Source organism: Bubalus bubalis, chromosome 1 (assembly GCF_019923935.1).
Source record: "Bubalus bubalis isolate 160015118507 breed Murrah chromosome 1, NDDB_SH_1, whole genome shotgun sequence".
Classification (NCBI taxonomy): domain Eukaryota; kingdom Metazoa; phylum Chordata; class Mammalia; order Artiodactyla; family Bovidae; genus Bubalus; species Bubalus bubalis.
In genome coordinates, this window is record NC_059157.1 from 10,666,884 (window position 1) to 10,687,331 (window position 20,448).

Genomic DNA, 20,448 nt, shown 5'->3' on the forward strand with positions numbered 1-20,448 from the left:
TCCTGGATAAGGGAAGGGCTACTCACTCCAATATTCTAGTCTGGAGAATTCCATGGACTGTATAGTCCATGGGGTTGCAAAGAGTAGGACACGACTGAGTGACTTTCACTTTCACTTTACATTGTGAAATGATTCACCCTGTTAGGTGAATTAATACATTGAACATTTCACTTATTTATCCTATTTTTTGTATGTGAATACATTTAAGCTCTACTCTCAGCAAATTTTATTTATATAATAATTATATAATTCTATTGCCTAATTATATGATAATTATATAGTGTTTTTACCATGTTATACATTAGATCTTCAGATCTTATTCATCTTACAACTGAAAGTATGTATCATTTTACCAATTTCTGTTTCCCACTGGCAATTACTTTTCTACTCTGTTTCTATGAGTTCATTTTGATTATTACAGCAGTATTATAGCAAACAGAAATGACAAGAGAAGGCACTATTGCCATGATCTTGATCTCAGGGGTAATACTACCAGCTATTACTGTTAGGTGTAGTGTTAATTATGGGTTTTCCATTTATCGCTTTCATTATGTTGAGGTACGGTCCTTCTACACTAATATGAAGAGAGTTATTATAATGAAAGGATGTTGAATCTAGTCAAATGCTTTTTCTATACCTACTGAGATGATCATATGATTTTTACCCCTTTTTTTATTAATATGGTATATCGCATTGATTGATTTGTGGATAAGAAACCATCCTTATATCCCCAGAATATTACCCACTGGATCATGGTTTATGTTCCTTTTAAATTATTGTTAAATTTGCTACTTTGTAAATTTTTTCATCTATGTTCATCGAGGATATTGGCCTCTTATTTCTCTTCTGGTAATGTCCTTGTCTGTTGTTCCATATCCAGTTCTAACTGTTGCTTCCTGACCTGCATATAGGTTTCTCAAGAGGCAGGTCAGGTGGTCTGGTATTCCCATCTCTTTCAGAATTTTCCACAGTTTATTGTGATCCACACAGTCAAAGGCTTTGGCATAGTCAGTAAAGCAGAAATAGATGTTTTTCTGGAACTTTCTTGCTTTTTTGATGATCCAGCAGATGTTGGCAATTTGATCTCTGGTTTCTCTGCCTTTACTAAAACCAGTTTGAACATCTGGAAGTTCACAGTTCCCTTATTGCTGAAGCCTGGCTTGGAGAATTTTGAGCATTACTTTACTAGCGTGTGAGATGAGTGCAATTGTGCAGTAGCTTGAGCATTCTTTGGCATTGCCTCTCTTTGGGATTGGAATGAAAACTGAACTTTTCCAGTCCTGTGGCCACTGATGAGTTTTCCAAATGTGCTGGCATATTGAGTGCAGCACTTTCACAGCATCATCTTTCAGGATTTGAAATAGTTCAACTGGAATTCCATCACCTCTACTAGCTTTGTTTGTAGTGATGCTTTCTAAGGCCCACTTGACTTCACATTCCAGGATGTCTGGCTCTAGGTGAGTGATCACACCATCGTGATTATCTGGGTCATGAAGATCTTTTTTGTATAGTTCTTCTGTGTATTCTTGCCACCTCTTCTTAATATCTTCTGCTTCTGTTAGGTCCATACCATTTCTGTCCTTTATCGAGCCCATCTTTGCATGAAATGTTCCCTTGGTATCTCTAATTTTGTTGAATAGATCTCTAGTCTAGTCAAGGCTATGGTTTTTCCAGTAGTCATGTATGGATGTGAGAGTTGTACTGTGAAGAAAGCTGAGTGCTGAAGAATTGATGCTTTTGAACTGTGGTATTGGAGAAGACTCTTGAGAGTCCCTTGGACTGCAAGGAGATCCAACCAGTCCATTTGAAAGGAGATCAGTCCTGGGTGTTCATTGGAAGGAATGATGCTAAAGCTGAAACTCCAGTACTTTGGCCACCTCATGCGAAGAGCTGACTCATTGGAAAAGACTCTGATGCTGGGAAGGATTGGGGGCAGGAGGAGAAGGGGACGACAGAGGATGAGATGGCTGGATGGCATCACCAACTCAATGGACATGAGTTTGAGTGAATTCCAGGAGTTGGTGATGGACAGGGAGGCCTGGTGTGCTGCAATTCATGGGGTCACAAAGAGTCGGACACCACTGAGCAAAACTGAAATGAACTGAACTGAATGTCCTTGTCTGTCTTTGGTATTAGGGAAATGCTAGCATTGAAAAATGATTTTGGAAGTGTTGTCTTCTAATTTTTGGAAGATTTTAATTAATTCTTCTTCTTTTTTTTAATGTTTGGTAGAATTCACCAGTGGACTTGTTCATTTGGAAGTTTTGATTGCCAGTTCAATCACCTTATTTGTTATTAGTCAGTTCAGATTTTCTATATAGTATTTACAGTATACTCTAGTACTTCTCTCTTCAGGGAGAAACAGGGTAATGGACTTTTTTGCCTTCTCCTTCTGTACATGGGCTAGGGGTATAGCATCAGAGTGTGTATGTGTAGGGGTGCTCCTATATCCATTAAGAAGTGCTTAACTGACAGTCACAATTTGTGAGATTCATTAATGGAAGTGCCATTGACTAACAGTGTCAAGTAGTTTGGAAACCTGTTCCCTGGGAGTTAACTGCAAAAACTATGGTGTAGACATGTGTATAAGCTTCCAGCAGGCAATACTGGTGATTTGGATAGGCGACAGGGAGATGCTAGAGGAGGAGACTGCTGGCATTCCAAGTCCCTGGGCAGGATTAAATCAGAAACTTTTAAAATTAGAAGCCTGACCCTCAGTCAACAGCTTTTAAAGTATGCATATGGACTCTTTTCCAGGTAAGACAAGGAGATGAGCATTTTTGTCTGCTCCTTCTAAGAACTCCTTTGTTTGCTACTTTCCTGTGGGATTTGTGAATGGAAGTCTCTTTGGGTATCAGAGTCAGGTGACCTGGGGACCTGACTCTCAGGCAGCAACGCAAAAGCTAGGGTGTAGAAATGTGTACCACTTCCTTATAGGGATAGACTGGTGACTTGGAGTGGGCTACAAAGAGATGGCAGGGAAGGTGTCTCTCAGTTTAGGAGATGAGTGATTCCATCTGTTCCCTCTGCACTGAGCCCACTTTCTACCTTCAGTAATAAACACCAAACTTTTCTTAGTCTCCTTATTAACAGGGAAAAAAAAATTAAGAAAAAAAGAGAACTAAATTGCATAAAAGGAAAATATACATAATGTTATTTGAAAATATTCTCCAGATAACACAATTTATTGTCCATTACTATTTAGTGTCTCTTGACAAGAAACAGAGACATTTTATAACTTAATGAAACAGTCATTTTCTATATACATACTTTTGCTCACAAGGTAATGGTTGGGAATTTTTAAAACCACAGTTTCCAAAAGTATTAGGCAAAGAATTAACTTCTTCAAAACAGGCAAATGGAGCACCTTGAGCACCTTAAAATGAAAAACATGTCCATTAAATTATTATTCTTAATGCAAATAAAATATTTGTCAATAAAAAGCTAATGAAACTCATGGCATAAACAAAAAAATTGTGATCTTTGTCATGCTTTTTTTTTTTTTTCCTGTGTGTATCTTGTCAATGGGCTTCCCAGGTAGCTCTAATGGTAAAGAAACTTCCTGCCAACACAAGAGACATAAGAGACAGCAGGTTTGAGGACTGGGTCGGGAAGACTGCCTGGAGGAGGGCATGGCAACCCACACCAGTATTCTTGCCTGGAGAATCCCATGGGCAGAGAAGCCTGGAGGGCTACAGTCCATGGGGTCGAACAGAGTTGGATATCACTGAAGAGACTTAGCACACACCCTGTCAATGCAAATAGAGAGAAATGATTGTCTTATCTGATAGAAAATAGAAAATGATTATCTCTATCATAGAAAACGTATCTTACAGTTAAAAACAATTTGCTTACCCCTCCCTATGGGAATGCCTCTTTCCTAGTCCAATGTACATCAGGCTTGACCTTGTAACTTGCTCTATGTAATGAAATGAGCGATTTGAAACATCAGTTGGGGTAAAACCTTCAGAACTAGTAGATGGGGTGCCATATTCTTATCTTGCTTAATGCAAGATATGCAAGATTTTAAGTAGAGGCTCTTTAAAGGCTCTTTAATCAGTTTGGGTGTCATAGTGAAGGCAGAGCAGAATATAGCAGAGTAATTGTATTAGATACATAAATCTCAGAGATTCGAGGTTCATTTCCATTTCAATAAACAGAAAGACTGGTACCTAGATGTGGAATTCTACTGTAAAATTCACCTAAAATGTGGCATTGTAATCAAACCCTGCCAGTAGATGGCAACGGAGAAGGCAATGGCACCCCACTCCAGTACTCTTGCCTGGCAAATCCCATGGATGGAGGAGCCTGGTAGGCTGCAGTCCCTGGGGTCGCTGTGAGTTGGACACTACTGAGCGGCTTCACTTTCACTTTTCACTTTCATCATTGGAGAAAGAAATGGCAACCCACTCCAGTGTTCTTGCCTGGAGAATCCCAGGGACGGCAGAGCCTGGTGGGCTGCCGTCTATGGGGTCGCACAGAGTCGGACACGACTGAAGCGACTTTGCAGCAGCAGCAGCAGCAGCAGTAGAGGGCAAGAAAGAGAGTAATGCCTGTCTTTAGTGAGCTTACTTCCCTGCACAAGGTGGTCAGGAAACAGAATGTGTCTTAAATACTCTTAACTGAATTCAACCAAATGGTGCAAGTAGTCAAGAAAGAGATAAGGCAAACTCAGAAAAAGAATCAGTTATTTCAGAAACAGGAATAAAAGAAAATAAAGTTCATCCTACAGACATTTGGGTGGATGATGACAGGTGCTAACTGATATAAACTGGAAAGTCATTATGTCCAGTTGGTTGTTCTGTGCCTAATCCATGGTGAGTGGTTTTTTTTGTTTGTTTGTTTATTTGTTTTTTAGTGACTATTAACCTGATGGATTAATACAAAGATCTTCACATTCTTGTTCATGTCCATATGTCTATCCCAGAATGCTTGTCTATAATCTAGTCTCTCTGCACCCAGGTTCACCACCAACCACCTTGACTCTTTGTCACTGTCCATAAATACATCTATAATCCAATCTCTGAACATTTCTTCTTCATAGGAAATGAATGATCACATGGTCAAAATCTTTTAAGGCATCCTCCCAGATGAGACTGCAGTGTGGCTACTATCTTTTTTCAACTTATAACCAGTTACTGAGCCAACACACCTATATAACTAGCCTAGGCTTATTCCTTCTGCATCCATGAGTCATAATGAAATCCCTTTGTATGAAATACCAATGTATCCATTGGTAAGAGTCAAGGAGAAGCAAAGCTATAAGAGAGTAGAAAGACAAACTGTTCTAGATTTTCTGTTCATGAATTTTTCTTCTGCCTCTCTTTTTCTTGAGCTTGAATCTGGATGAATGTATGACTTCTAACTATCGAACCATCTGACTTAAGGGATTTGACATAACTGAGTTTATGATGAGTAGTTATCAGTGTATAATCACTGGATATATGAAAGCCAGATTGTTTATCTCTACAGGGGCCAGTAGTGTGCCCAGTGTTGTTTGTCAAGTTAGTACAATTTTCCAAAATGTAGCTAGAACGGGCTTCCCCAGTGGTTCAGCACAGCTTTGCTTCAGGAGCCCCAGGGAACTACCCTGCTATTTTCCTAAGAAGCTTGGTAAAAGCACCACATGGCATTTATTTTTCTCATAACCCACGTCTCTAGTAAGGGGTCTTCTGTGTTTTATGATTCAAAATGCAGGGCTGTTTGGATTGCAGCTTAGATATGCTGCAGGGGCTTATTCTGTTTTTTTTACCTCCCTCAATATTAGCAACATTTAATGTCACCTGGTAAATGAAATCAAGCAGCACTTCCGCATCTACTGCCTCTAGAACCCAAAGAAGACTACCTTTGGGTACCGTACTTGTTTCTTTTCATATGAAATGCAAGATACATAGGGTTTGTCTTTTACTTTGCAGAGGGTGTCAGGTCATGCCCCTGATCACTGGACTCCTAAAACTTTACTGATATAACAGTTTCCTAAATATTCCTTCAGTGTATCTCCTGCCCTTTTGGTAGCACATGTATTTTACTTAGTCCTCCTACATTCTAGCTTGTTTAGTCACTAAGTGGTGATTGACTCTTTTGCGACCCCATGAATTATATTCTATATACTAGCCAACCAGGCTTGTCTGTCCATGAGATTTCCCAGGCAAGAATACTGGGGTGGGTTTCCTTCTGCAAGGGATCTTCCCAACCCAGTGACTGAACCTGCATCTTCTGCATTGGCAGCAGGTTCTCTACCACTGAGTCATGAGGGAAGCCCATTCTAGCTATATTTTGCTTATCTAGCCAGGTTGTTAGTACAGAATCAGTGACAGTGTGGATCAACATGATCTTTTCTGGGAGGTCCAAATCTCTTCAACTACATGTGGCTGAATGCAGCCATATTTTAACCCTAAATTAATACCATCATCCATTCCATGTGATTGCAAGCTGCTTCTCTTTCTCTTTTCAGGTAGGAATAGAAAAGAATATATATATTTGCCGAATCAATGGCTGCACTCCTAGCACATATCTAAGGTCATGTTGATCTGCTCTGGTATAGTCACCACACTGGCAGAGCAGGTAGTTACTTAATCTACTACTTGCTGATATTTGCAATAGATACTATTATCTTCCAGGGACCATCTGGTTTCTGCAAGAGTCCAGTTGGTCATTCAGTGCAGATATTGCATAGCCAACAAGCCTTCATCCTTTAGATCTTTAAACAAAGCACTAATTTATGGAAGGACTTTCTCTATGGCCTCCCCAAACTGACCAAGGACCTAACGATGGCATTGCACAAACTACCATGATGTGAACTCCAATAATACACTCTAGGACTGAGTGTATCTCTCTCAGATACAGAACTACCAAATGGACCTTTGAATCTAGTGGACCCATTATAAATGGAAACTTGGCAAGGGCTCTTAATCATTTCCTGACCCCTCTAAGTGCCCCCTCTCACGGAGAGACCATGGTGAAACTGGGTTCTGAAAATTGCTTAGAATTTGAACAGGGAATTATGATATTCAATAAGGTAATCCTTTTTAGTCTCTCAGTCGTCCATTCTTTATTTTATTTGATGGTACAAAGAAGACTATACCTTTGTAGGCTGCCCATATAACACAATAGAATTGAAATTATATTCTATAATATTAGCCATCTGTCTGACAGTTGGTAAATCAAGTATCCACATCTGCTACTCTGTCCCTGATGCTTATTATAATAATTTTATCCAGCTGTTCCAGGCACTGCTATCTGATCTTGATTTTTTAAAGAGCTTATCACGCCAATTACCATCAGTGAACCTCCTTCTATGTTATCCCCTCCTACCATCATTGTCTTGGCCTACAAGAGAAGGCTGTTATTGAAATTTATGGTGATTCTGATATCCTTCTCACCAGCACATCCCAAGGCCATGGTCCTTCCTGTTGGGCTTAATTATTTGGCCTTACATATGTAGCATGTACATTACAGAATATCCACTTCCCTGAGCCTTTCCTTCCTTTACTCCACTAAATGGTACAGCAATTCTTTCATTTAAAATTCACTTAGAATGGGCCACCATATCGTCACCATGCTTATTTAACTTATATGCAGAGTACATGATGAGAAATGCTGGGCTGGATGAAGCACAAGCTGGAATCAAGATTGCTGGGAGAAATATCAATAACCTCAGATATGCAGATGACACTACCCTTATGGCAAAAAGTGAAGAGGAACTAAAAAGCCTCTTGATGAAAGTGAAAGAGGAGAGTGAAAAGTTGGCTTAAAGCTCAACATTCAGAAAACAAAGATCATGGCATCTGGCCCCATCACTTCAGGGCAAATAGATGGAGAAACAGTGGAAACAGTGGCAGACTTTATTTTTTGGAATTCAAAATCACTGCAGATGGTGACTGCAGTCATGAAATAAAAGACAGTTACTCCTTGGAAGAAAAGTTATGACCAATCTAGACAGCATATTAAAAAGCAGAGACATTACTTTGCCAACAAAGGTCCATCTAGTCAAAGCTATGATTTTTCCAGTAGTCATGTATGGATGTGAGAGTTGGACTATAAAGAAAGCTGAGCGCAGAAGAATTGATGCTTTTGGACTATGGTGTTGGAGAAGACTCTTGAGAGTCCCTTGGACTGCAAGGAGATCCATCCAGTTCATCCCAAAAGAAATCAGTCCTGAATGTTCATTGAAAGGACTGATGCTGAAGCTGAAACTCCAAAACTTTGGCCACCTGATGTGAAGAGCTGATTCATTTGAAAAGACTTTGATGCTGGGAAAGATTGAAGGTGAGAGGAGAAGGGGACAACAGAGGATGAGATGGTTGGATGGTATCACTGAGTCAAGGAACATGAGTTTGTGTCAACTCTGGGAGGCCTGGGATGCTGCAGTCCATGGGGTCACAAATAGTCGGACACGACTGAGCAGCTGAACTGAACTCACCTAGAATGGCCCATCATGTTATTTTTAACGTTTTTGGAGACAATCCCAGCAAAAATGTTTACTATCTTCTAGTATCCATGCAGAATGTTGATTCCTCAACCTTGGGAGAATGATTGAATAATAAGTCTTATGGCCCTGATCCAGTCTTATGACAAAGGACTCTCAGAATCTAGTTCCATGTATATCCCTTGGTTTCAGTTGTAACTGCTAACTAGGACCTACAGCTCTGTTGGTGTAGAGCTCTGCTGTTGTTCTGTCACTATGCAGTGTCTGACTCCTTGTGATCCCATGGACTGTAGCATGCCAGGCTTCCCTGTCCTCTGGAGATCCTGGAGTCTGCTCAGATTCATATGCATTGAGTCCGTGATGCTTTCCAGCCATCTCTTCCTCTGCTGCCCTCTCCTCCTTTTGCCTTCCATCTTTCCCAGCATCAGGGTCTTTTCCAATGAAAGCTCTGTTACTCCCGTATAAGCTCCAGCACATCTGGGATCTAGTTTAAGAGAGCTCTGTGTCTTAATTTTAAGTTAGTGGCCAAAATGTAGGGGAAGAAACTCAGGGGGATACATTTTGTGTGACAGGTGTCAACTACAACTTGGTGCTTGCCGAGAGCATTTGGCATCTGCCTCTGCATAGATGGAATCCTCTGCAGCTGCAGCTGTTGACCTTTGACCTGCCCTGAAGGGAGTTCAGGGTGGAGAATGAGGCACTCTGTGCTCCAGGAAAACTGAAGGAATAGGTCTTTAGATAGGTAGATATTTTCAGGATCTGATTTCATGATCCCAATCCTTACATCTCCTCATATCTAGAAAAGCATGAAATCCCTTCATCGTGAAATCAGTTCAGTTCAGTCACTCAGTCGTGTCCGACTCTTTGCGACCCCATGAATCGCAGCACGCCAGGCCTCCCTGTCCATCACCAACTCCCGGAGTTCACTCAGACTCACGTCCATCGAGTCAGTGATGCCATCCAGCCATCTCATCCTCTGTCGTCCCCTTCTCCTGCCCCCAATCCCTCCCAGCATCAGAGTCTTTTCCAATGAGTCAGCTCTTCGCATGAGGTGGCCAAAGTACTGAAGTTTCAGCTTCAGCATCATTCCCTCCAAAGAAATCCCACGGCTGATCTCCTTCAGAATGGACTGGTTGGATCTCCTTGCAGTCCAAGGGACTCTCAAGAGTCTTCTCCAACACCACAGTTCAAAAGCATCTGTTCTTTGGCGCTCAGCTTTCTTCACAGTCCAACTCTCACATCCATACATGACCACAGGAAAAACCATAGCCTTGACTAGACAGACCTTTGTTGGCAAAGTAATGTCTCTGCTTTTGAATATGCTATCTAGGTTGGTCATAACTTTCCTTCCAAGGAGTAAGCGGCTTTTAATTTCATGGCTGCAGTCACCATCTGCAGTGATTTTGGAGCCCAGAAAAATAAAGTCTGACACTGTTTCTACTGTTTCCCCATCTATTTCCCATGAAGTGATGGGACCAGATGCCATGATCTTCATTTTCTGAATGTTGAGCTTTAAGCCAACTTTTTCACTCTCCACTTTCACCTTCATCAAGAGGCTTTTGAGTTCCTCTTCACTTTCTGCCATAAGGGTGGTGTCATCTGCATATCTGAGGTTATTGATATTTCTCCCGACAATCTTGATTCCAGCTTGTGCTTCTTCCAGCCCAGCGTTTCTCATGATGTACTCTGCTTATAAGTTAAATAAGCAGGGTGACAATATACAGCCTTGATGTACTCCTTTTCCTATTTGGAACCAGTCTGTTGCTCCATGTCCAGTTCTAACTGTTGCTTCCTGACCTGCATACAGATTTCTCAAGAGGCAGGTCAGCTCCTCATGATTAGCAGAAAACCTTTTGTAAAGTATGCACTTGATTGCATGTACTCCACCTTCACCATAATCATATGCATTGGCCTTCTTCCACTACATCTTTGGAGCAGTTGCTCAGAGCTATCTGAGGGCCTGTCTCCCAGGCTGCAGTCCTAATCTTGCCTCAGATAAAACAACTTTCATGCCCACATTGTGCATCTTTTCTTTAGTCTGCACAGAATTCTGTATTATTTTCAAGCCAGGGGAACATCCCTATGCCAGATTGGGTACAGGTGTTGGTATGACAGGGGGCAGTTTGATATTTATAGATTCAAAAGTTTCAGAGAAGTCTGGATGCTCAAAAGTTTAGGGGACATATCTTTAACTCCTCCTATCCTCAATGCAAGGTTCTCGTTTTCTTCCCAACCAGATCCTTAACCTGGCATAATAGATTTGATTGACAATTTAACCTTTCCTGGAGTTCCTTCAACTTTCTTTATCCTCTGATTTTAACTATATAAGTTAATAGGGAGGCCCTTCCACTCAGTCTGAATTCAAATCATCCTATTGCAGGGAAGCCAATTCTGACTTCATGTTGGAACTGTTTCTTTGACTTGCTTTTCCTTGCTTTGGCTATTATGAGTATACATAATGGTCTGCCTCGCAGAACCCTGCTACTCTGTCTAATTGTTAAACTAAAGGGCCTTTGTTCAGCTCTTAGGAATATACCTACCTAAAGAAACTAAAGACCTATATATAGAAAACTATAAAACACTGGTGAAAGAAATCAAAGAGGACACTAATAGATGGAGAAATATACTATGTTCATGGATCGGAAGAATCAATATAGTGAAAATGAGTATACTACCTAAAGCAAATTATAGATTCAATGCAATCCCAATCAAGCTACCAACGGTATTCTTCACAGAGCTAGAACAAATAATTTCATAATTTGTATGGAAATACAAAAAAACCTCGAATAGCCAAAGCAATCTTGAGAAAGAAGAAGGGAAGTGGAGGAATCACCTACCTGACTTCAGGTTCTATTACAAAGCCACAGTTCTCAAGACAGTATGGTACTGGCACAAAGACAGAAATATAGATCAATGGAACAAAGTAGAAAGCCCAGAGATAAATCCACACACATATGGACACCTTATCTTTGACAAAAGAGGCAAGAATATACAATGGAGAAAAGACAATCTCTTAAACAAGTGGTGCTGGGAAATCTGGTCAACCGCTTGTCAAAGAATGAAACTAGAACACTTTCTAACACCATACACAAAAATAAACTCAAAATGGATTAAAGATCTAAACTAAGACCAGAAAGTATAAAACTCCTAGAGGAGAACATAGGCAAAACACTCTCCGACATACATCACAGCAGGATCCTCTATGACCCACCTCCCAGAATATTGGAAATAAAAGCAAAAATAAACAAATGGGACCTAATTAAACTTAAAAGCTTCTGCACAACAAAGGAAACTATAAGCAAGGTGAAAAGGCAGCCTTCAGAATGGGGGAAAATAATAGCAAATGAAGCAACTGACAAACAACTAATCTCAAAAATATACAAGCAACTCCTACAGCTCAACTCCAGAAAAATAAATGACCCAATCAAAAAATGGGCCAAAAAACTGAACAGACATTTCTCCAAAGAAGACATACAGATGGCTAACAAACAGATGAAAAGATGCTCAACATCACTCATTATCAGAGAAATGCAAATCAAAACCACAATGAGGTACCATTTCACGCCACTCAGAATGGCTGCGATCCAAAAGTCTACAAGCAATAAATGCTGGAGAGGGTGTGGAGAAAAGGGAACCCTCTTACACTGTTGGTGGGAATGCAAACTAGTACAGCCACTATGGAGAACAGTGTGGAGATTCCTTAAAAAACTGGAAATAGAACTGCCTTATGATCCAGCAATCCCACTGCTGGGCATACACACTGAGGAAACCAGAAGGGAAAGAGACACGTGTACCCCAATGTTCATTGCAGCACTGTTTATAATAGCCAGGACATGGAAGCAACCTAGATGCCCATCCGCAGATGAATGGATAAGAAAGCTGTGGTACATATACACAATGGAGTATTACTCAGCCATTAAAAAGAATACATTTGAATCAGTTCTAATGAGGTGGATGAAACTGGAGCCTATTATACAGAGTGAAGTAAGCCAGAAAGAAAAACACCAATACAGTATACTAACGCATATATATGGAATTTAGAAAGATGGTAACAATAACCCTGTGTACGAGACAGCAAAAGAGATACTGATGTATAGATCAGTCTTATGGACTCTGTGGGAGAGGGAGAGGGTGGGGAGATTTGGGAGAATGGCATTGAAACATGTATAATATCATGTATGAAATGAGTTGCCAGTCCAGGTTTGATGCACGATACTGGATGCTTGGGGCTGGTGCACTGGGATGACCCAGAGGGAAGGTATGGGGAGGGAGGAGGGAGGAGGGTTCAGGATGGGGAACACAGGTATACCTGTGGCAGATTCATTTCGATGTTTGGCAAAACTAATACAATATTGTAAAGTTTAAAAATAAAATAAAATTAAAAAAACAAAAAGAATAGGCATGTAGTAGGTGTTCAAGGTACATTTGCTGATTGGCTTCTCTTTCTGTTTTCTTAAATCTATTTCTATAAACAGTTTGATGTTCAAATGGAGAGTGTGAAAACTAACAAAGTTCCATTAACAGAGGAGACCCATAAAGTGTGAAATGTCACTTTTTATTAAAAAGAAAATATCCGCTAAACATTAAATTGAAAATTAAAAGAAAAAAAAGTGAAGTATAAAAACAAATTTTAATCATTTGCCTGAGACAACTGTTATCCTATCAGTTCTTCAGTGAGGAAATATGATTCTATACTTTCAGAATGAAGTTCATTCTGAACTTTTTAAGTTTCAGGCCACTAAAATTAGGTTATGAATGGTAAAGTAAGAGGAAGTTCAGTAAAATTATGGAATCTACTAACTTTCCATTCCAATCTCTATATACATAAATATAGCTCTTAATTTGAGCTGTAAATATGGATCTTTTTGATGAGGAAGTTAAGATCCAAACCAAAAACCAAACCATAAGAAAAGGAATGCACAATACTATCCTGAAAGTCTGAAACACTCCTACAAAAACTAATCTTCCTTCATTTAAATTTAATCTTTACTGACCTTGTGATTCAGTTCTTCCACTTCTAGAGCTGTGTGATATCTATTATATCTTAGACAGGGATCCAAATTTAAGATAAATATATAAGACAGGACCCTCCAGGCCCTGCCCAGGTGCTCTGGGACCTGACACCTCCCATCAGTGGGTCCAGACCAGATCCAGGACCTTGCAGGCCCTGTAGTCCACATTAAGGGTACCCTTTGAGCACACAGCTCTGGAGAATGGAGAGCAGCGTGCTGCTGGGTTCCATAGAAAGTGTGCTATAAAATGAAATCAACCCATCTAAAGTGTGCTGCGTGCTAAGTCATGTCCGACTCTTTGCAAACCTATGGACTGTAGCCCACCAGGCTCCTCTGTCTGTGGGATTCGCCAAGCAAGAAAACTGGAGTGGGTTGCCATGCCCTCCGACCCAGGGATTGAACTTGCATCTCTTATGTCTTCTGCATTGGCAGGTGGGTTCTTTACCACTAGTGCCACCTGGGAAGCCCCCAACCCACCTAATACATAGAAATGTAAACAGAGAATCAGGCAAAATGAGGCAAAGAAGGAATATGTTCCCCAGAAGAAAAAGGAAACAAAATGGAGATAAGCAATCTACTTATAAAGAGTTCGCAGTAACAATCATATTAATACTAATATTGTGTGTGTTAGTCACTCAGTTGTCCCTGACTCTTTGCCATACCATTTACTGTAGCCCGCCAGGCTCCTCTGTCCATGGGATCATCCAGGCAAGAATACTGGAGTGGGTTGCCGTGTTCTACTCCAGGGCACCTTCCTCACCCAGGGATCAAACCTGGGTCTCCTGCATTGCAGGTGGGTTCTTTACCATCTGAGCCACCAGAGAAGCCCCAATACTGTTAATTTTAATTTAAATTTCTACACTTAACTTTAAGTGTGTGGGGAAGCTGTCAAATCACAGAGGCAAATGATGCTTCTAAAACCCAAAGCTTTAGTTGAAAAATTTTGAGTTTTAGCCTTAGCAACAGATTCGGCCAGTTATTTTCCTTGAAATTACATGCTCACTTCATTTTTGATGTCTTCCAAATACCCAACTCTTAATCAACATCATTTGTCTCAATCATTATTTAAAGTAAACATGGTGTTCCATGTCAAAGGTGGCTTGTTCAGATAACAAATCAACCAGTTTCAGAAGTGCTTTACTGTGTCCTCTGGTATGAAAGTGCTTTAAATATCCACCCCAAGGATCATGCAGGATATTAAGAAGATATGTACATGAATATTCATAGCGGCTATATTTGATGATGACCAAAAGCTGGAAATCAGTCTAACTATTCTTCATTGGGTGAACAGATAAATAAATCCACTGTAATACATCTGTACAATGACATTATTTATAGATTTTTTTCACCTTATAATGGAGTTGTATCTCAATAAACCATTTTCAGTTGAAAATAACAAAAATGCATTTAATATACCTAACCCAGCCTACATTAAAGGTGCTCAACACTTAAAAAAAAAAGAAGATGATGATATGTACCCTGAAATTGAGGCTTAATAAAATTATTAATTTTCACTGCTTCATCAAAGACAAGAAAAAAGAAATATATAAAAAAGAGCAATACCTTTTCCAAATACCTTGGCACACTGGTTGTCAGTAGTTTGGCATCGCCCGTTGTAACAATATGCATTCCCCAACCTGCACAACTGGCCATTCATGGCATATGTGTCAGGAACGCAATTACTGGAAGTCCCATTGCAATACTCGGTAAAATCACACTCTGGATCCACACTCTCTCTACAGGGAGTGCCTGCTACTGATATCTAGGAGGAAAATGAAAATCATGTTCCATGAGCGACTAGTCTCAATTTCTTACTGAAGAGAAAATGAGATGTGCCTGATTACAGCGAGTCCCCTACATATCAATGCATTCTACTCCATTTGGAAATCCGATTTGTTCATAAATCCAACAAAGTTAGCCTAGGCACTTAACTAACACAATTGGCTGTACAGCACCATACGGTAACAGATTTATTGTCCTTTTCACACAAATAATACATAAAAAACCCAAACAATAAACATTTTAAATCTTATAACATCTTGGACAATACATTAGTACAGCACAACAGCTGGTATCCAGGGGCTGGCATCAAGAGAACAGGAAAGAATTACTGACTGGAGGAGCGAGACCAGGTGAGAGATGGAGAGCTGAAGGATCATCAGGAATAGGAGATGGAGGGCGATGTTTCGATCATGCTTGATGTTAATAGCATGGGTTCTGGTTCCTTGGGGAAGCAAATGCACATTTGCCATATTTGACAGAGGTTCATAGGTAGGGAACTTACCATATTGATACTAGAGAGGATTACAGAGCCCTACTGCTGAGTTCTCTGAAGGAAAAGGCATGCAGAGTATTGATGATGAAGCCTGAGGAAAAGTAACTGTCTCAAAGGCTAAAAGGATCCTCCACCAGAGTTTTGTGTTTTACATCAAAAGACCACCAGACTAACCAGCATTTGGATGGAGACAGATGAAACAGATGAAGCATACTTGCTCCTCAAAATTGAAGAAACATTGCCTCTACCATTTTCTTCTTGGAGATACCCAGGAGACAAACTCCCTGGTTTCATATACGCCACTATATTTAAAATAGATAACCAAAAAAGACCTACTGTATAGCACAGGGAACTCTCCTCAATATTCTGTAATAACCTAAATGGAAAAATAACTATGCACATATAATTTGTATAACTGAATCCCTTAGCTGTACACCCAAAACTAGTACAACATTGTAAATCAACTATAGTCCAATATAGAAGAAATTTTTAAAAAAAGCTTCCTGGTTTTAATATCTTGCTTGGACTTTTACTAACTTATTTGTGTGAGTGAGACACATAATTCCTCATTTGTAAACTTGGGATAATAATCATTCTCTCGTAAGGTTCTTGTTAGTATTAAACTGAATTAATGTAACAAGTGCTTGAACAACATATGGTTAACAATATATGGAGTAGCTATTATCTTTGCTATCATCATCACCATTATGTTTATCATTTGCGAGCTAAAAGTCCTCTTTTTATAGCTCAGATAAAGAGTACATTTATGATCATATATTTATTCCCTGTTGACTTAATCAGGCATCATTGCCTTCTATGATGAAGTTCACCATGGCCAGAAGCTGACATTCTATGCATGTTGAAGTAACACACACACTCTACAAGCCAGTTCCATTGACTTAATACTTAACAGACTGAGACAAAAATGAGCAATACATGAATTAAATGGCATCTTATAAAGGACTGCATGAAAAAGAAACTCTTTCAACCCAGAATTCCATTCTTAGGAAATATATCTTTCAAAAATGACTGTGAAATAAAGACTTGCCCAGGAAAATAATAACTAAGAGAATTGATTTCAGCAGATAGAAATGACAAGGAATAGTAAAGGAAGTCTTCAGATATAAGGAGTATGTACTCAGCAGAAATTTACAGAAGGAAATAAAGAGACCCAGAAATGGAATAAATGATGTTAATTGCAAAATTCTGTTTTCCTCACCTTACTTGTTCTAAAAAATAAGACTATATAAAGCAAAACAAGTAACAAAATATTTTGTGTTTATAATATGTGAGAGCTGTTCTTTTATATAAGGTCCATCTCCATTTATGAAGTGGTGTATTATATGAAACCAAACTCTGATTGATCAAAGATCTGTACACTCAGAGAAACTATTAATAGTAAAATGATTTTTTAAAGTTAAATAATAAACCAGTAGCAATGACAAAATCAAATCATGTTGTGCAGTTTTAGAGTCTATATTTAGTTTGCAGACCACTTGCAAGGCTCATAAATAGCTACTGGGAATTCAAAATAGTATAGCCAGTTTGGAATATAGGTTTACAGTTTCCTATAAAACTCCATATACACTTACTGTACAAACCAACAATTTCATTTATAGTTATCTAAGTGAAAAAACCCTAATATTCATGCAAAATCTGCTTATGAATATTTTTATAGCAGCTGTATTTTCACCACCCCAAATGGAAAGTGAACCAAATGTCCCTCAACTGGGAACTGTATTAACAAACTGTGGTACATCCTTAAACTGCTTGCAATACTATTCAGCAATAAAAAAAAGGAATGAATTACTGATAAACACAACATAAATGAAGCTCAAATGCATAATGCTAAGAACTGTGGTGTTGGAGAAAACTTTTGAGAGTCCCTTGGAGTGCAAGGATATCAAACCAGTCAATCCTAAAGGAAATCAATCCTGAATAGTCATTGGGAGGACTGGTGCTGAAAGTGAAGTTCCAATACTTTAGCCACCTGATGTGAAGAACTGATTCCTTAGAAAAGACCCTGATGCTGGGAAAGATTGTAGGCAGGAGGAGAACAGGATGACAGAGGATGAGATGGTTGGATGGCATCACCGACTCAATGGACATGAGTTTGAGCAAGCTCTGGGGGTTGGTGATGGACAGGGAGGCCTGGCATGCTGCAGCTGATGGGATTGCAAAGAGTCGAATATCACTGTGTGACTGAACTGAAGATGCCTATTTATAATGTTTACACACATGAGATTCAATAAAATGCAATTTGCTTTTGCAGAATCAGAAATGCAGAAAACAGATCTGTAGTTACTAGGGCCTGTGGGTGGAGGTGTGAACTGTCTACAGAGGGGCATGGAGGTAGGGGGGTTTGAGAGAATTGGTAATGAAATTGCCTATCCTATGATTGTGGGGCTAGTTATCAGGTTGAATATGTTTGTCATAATACTCAGAAGCATTCACTAAAATAATTTTACTCTAATGAATCATACTCTAATTGAAAAAAAATGAGAAAAAAGAATATATGGAATGTTTATGTGTATATAACTTACCAGAGTTGGAATTAAAATATTTTGCATTATGAAACTTGCTTTCTAAGTGCATACATATTTAGCCTGAACTTATTAACTCTTGTACTATATTCAATAATTTATGTAACCATTACAACAACAGTAAATATTAAGTTTGCCTTTAAGACTTGCTACTGCAAATTATCCTGTAATTAATACTTTTTTTTTTCCCTGAGCTTTCCACACATGGTCATGTTTCTAGGGTATATATGTAAGACATAAACTCATAATAATCAATTAACATAATAATTTATACTCTATTCAGAACATGCAAAAATTGCTCAAGAAAGGGATTAAAGTAATTAAAATTTCCAAAAACACTATGCAAAAAAGATTTTTAGTCCCATTCCTTAGATAATATCTGGCATTGCTTTTAAAATTGCTATTGGATAACTGCTCTATAATATTGTGTTATCTTTTTATTTGTGTTTATCTTAATTAATGCAGATGATCGGTGCACACACTGAACAATTATACTTTTCATTGTTGTAAATTGTACTCCATTTGCCACTGTGTGTGTTTGTGTGTGTGGTGTGTGACTCAACTTTGATTTATTAATGTATGAGGATTCTTTGTATTTTCGCTACCCTACACATTTGGACTTCCCTCGTGGCTAAGCTGGTAAAGAATCCGCCTGCAGTGTGGAGACCTGGGTTCGATCCCTAGGTTGGGAAGATCTCTTGTAGAAGGGAAAGGCTACCTACCCACTCCTGTATTCTGGCTTGGAGAATTCCATGAAATATACAGGGCCTGGTGCACACAAGGTTCAGTATTCTTGCCTTGAGAACTCCATGAACAGTATGAAAAGGCACAAAGATAGGACACTGAAAGATGAATTCCCCAGGTAGGTAGGTGCTAAATATGCTACTGGAGAACAGTAGAGAAATAACTCCAGAAAGAAAGAAGAGATGGAGCCAAGCAAAAACAGCACCCAGTTGTGGATGCGACTGGTGATGGAAGTAAAGTCTGATGCTGTGAAGAGCAATATTCCATAGGAACCTGGAATGTTAGGTCCATGAGTCAAGGCAAATTGGAAGTGGTCAAACAGGAGATAGCAAGAGTGAACATCGATATTCTAGGAATCAGAGAACTAAAATGGACTGGAATGGGTGAATTTAACTCAGATGACCTATCTATTACTATGGGCAAGAATCCCTTAGAAGAAATGGAGTAGCCATCATAGTCAACCAAAGAGTCTGAAATGCAGTACTTGGATGCAATCTCAAAAATGAAAGAATGATCTCTGTTCATTTCCAAGGCAAACCATTCAATATTACAGTAATCCAAGTCTATGCCCTGACCAGTAATGCTGAAGAAGCTGAACGGTTTTATGAAGACCTACAAGACCTTCTAGAACTAACACCAAAAAAAGATGTCCTTTTCATTATAAGGGACCGGAATGCAAAAGTAGGAAGTAAAAAATACCTTGAGTAACAGGCAAATTTGGCCTTGGAGTACAGAATGAAGCAGGGCAAAGGCTAATAAGAGTTTTGCCAAGAGAACGCACTGGTCATAGCAAACACCCTCTTCCAACAACACAATAGAAGACTTAACACATGGATATCACTAGATGGTCAATACTGAAATCAGACTGATTATATTATTTTCAGCCAAAGATGTAGAAGGTCTATACAGTCAGCAAAAACAAGACCAGGAGCTGACTGTGGCACAGACCATGAACTCCTTATTGCCAAATTCAGACTGAAATTGAAGAAAGTAGGGAAAACCACTAGACCATTCAGGTGTGACCTAAATCAAATTCCTTATGATTATACAGTGGAAGTGACAAATAGATTCAAGATCTAGTTGATTAGATATGTTAGACAGAGTGCCTGAAGATCTATGAATGGAGGTTCGTGACATTGTACAGCAGGCAGGGATCAAGACCATCCCCAAGGAAAAGAAATGCAAAAAGGCAAAATGGTTGTCTGAGGAGGCCTTACAAATAGCCGTGAATAGAAGAGAAGTAAAAGGCAAAGTAGAAAAGGAAAGATATACCCATCTGAATGCAGAATTCCAAAGAATAGGAAGGAGAGATAAGAAAGCCTTCCTCAGTGATCAATGCAAAGAAATAGAGGTAAACAATAGAATGGGAAAGACTAGAGATCTCTTCAAGAAAATTAGAGATACCAAGGGAACATTTCATGCAAAATGGGCACAAAAAGGACAGCA

At 39.3% G+C, this 20,448-nt stretch overlaps 1 protein-coding gene across 1 annotated transcript in view; it reads right to left on the reverse strand.

Moving 5' to 3' along the window:
* ADAM18 (ADAM metallopeptidase domain 18) overlaps positions 1–20,448 on the reverse strand; it is a 94,205-nt gene that overhangs the window by 27,432 nt on the left and 46,325 nt on the right. Inside the window, exons 13-14 of the mRNA XM_025278171.3 lie at positions 15,004–15,202; positions 3,271–3,376 (exon numbers count right to left, since the gene is read on the reverse strand). Of these exons, the coding sequence (XP_025133956.3) occupies positions 3,271–3,376; positions 15,004–15,202 (305 nt within the window). The remainder of the gene's footprint in view (positions 1–3,270; positions 3,377–15,003; positions 15,203–20,448) is intronic.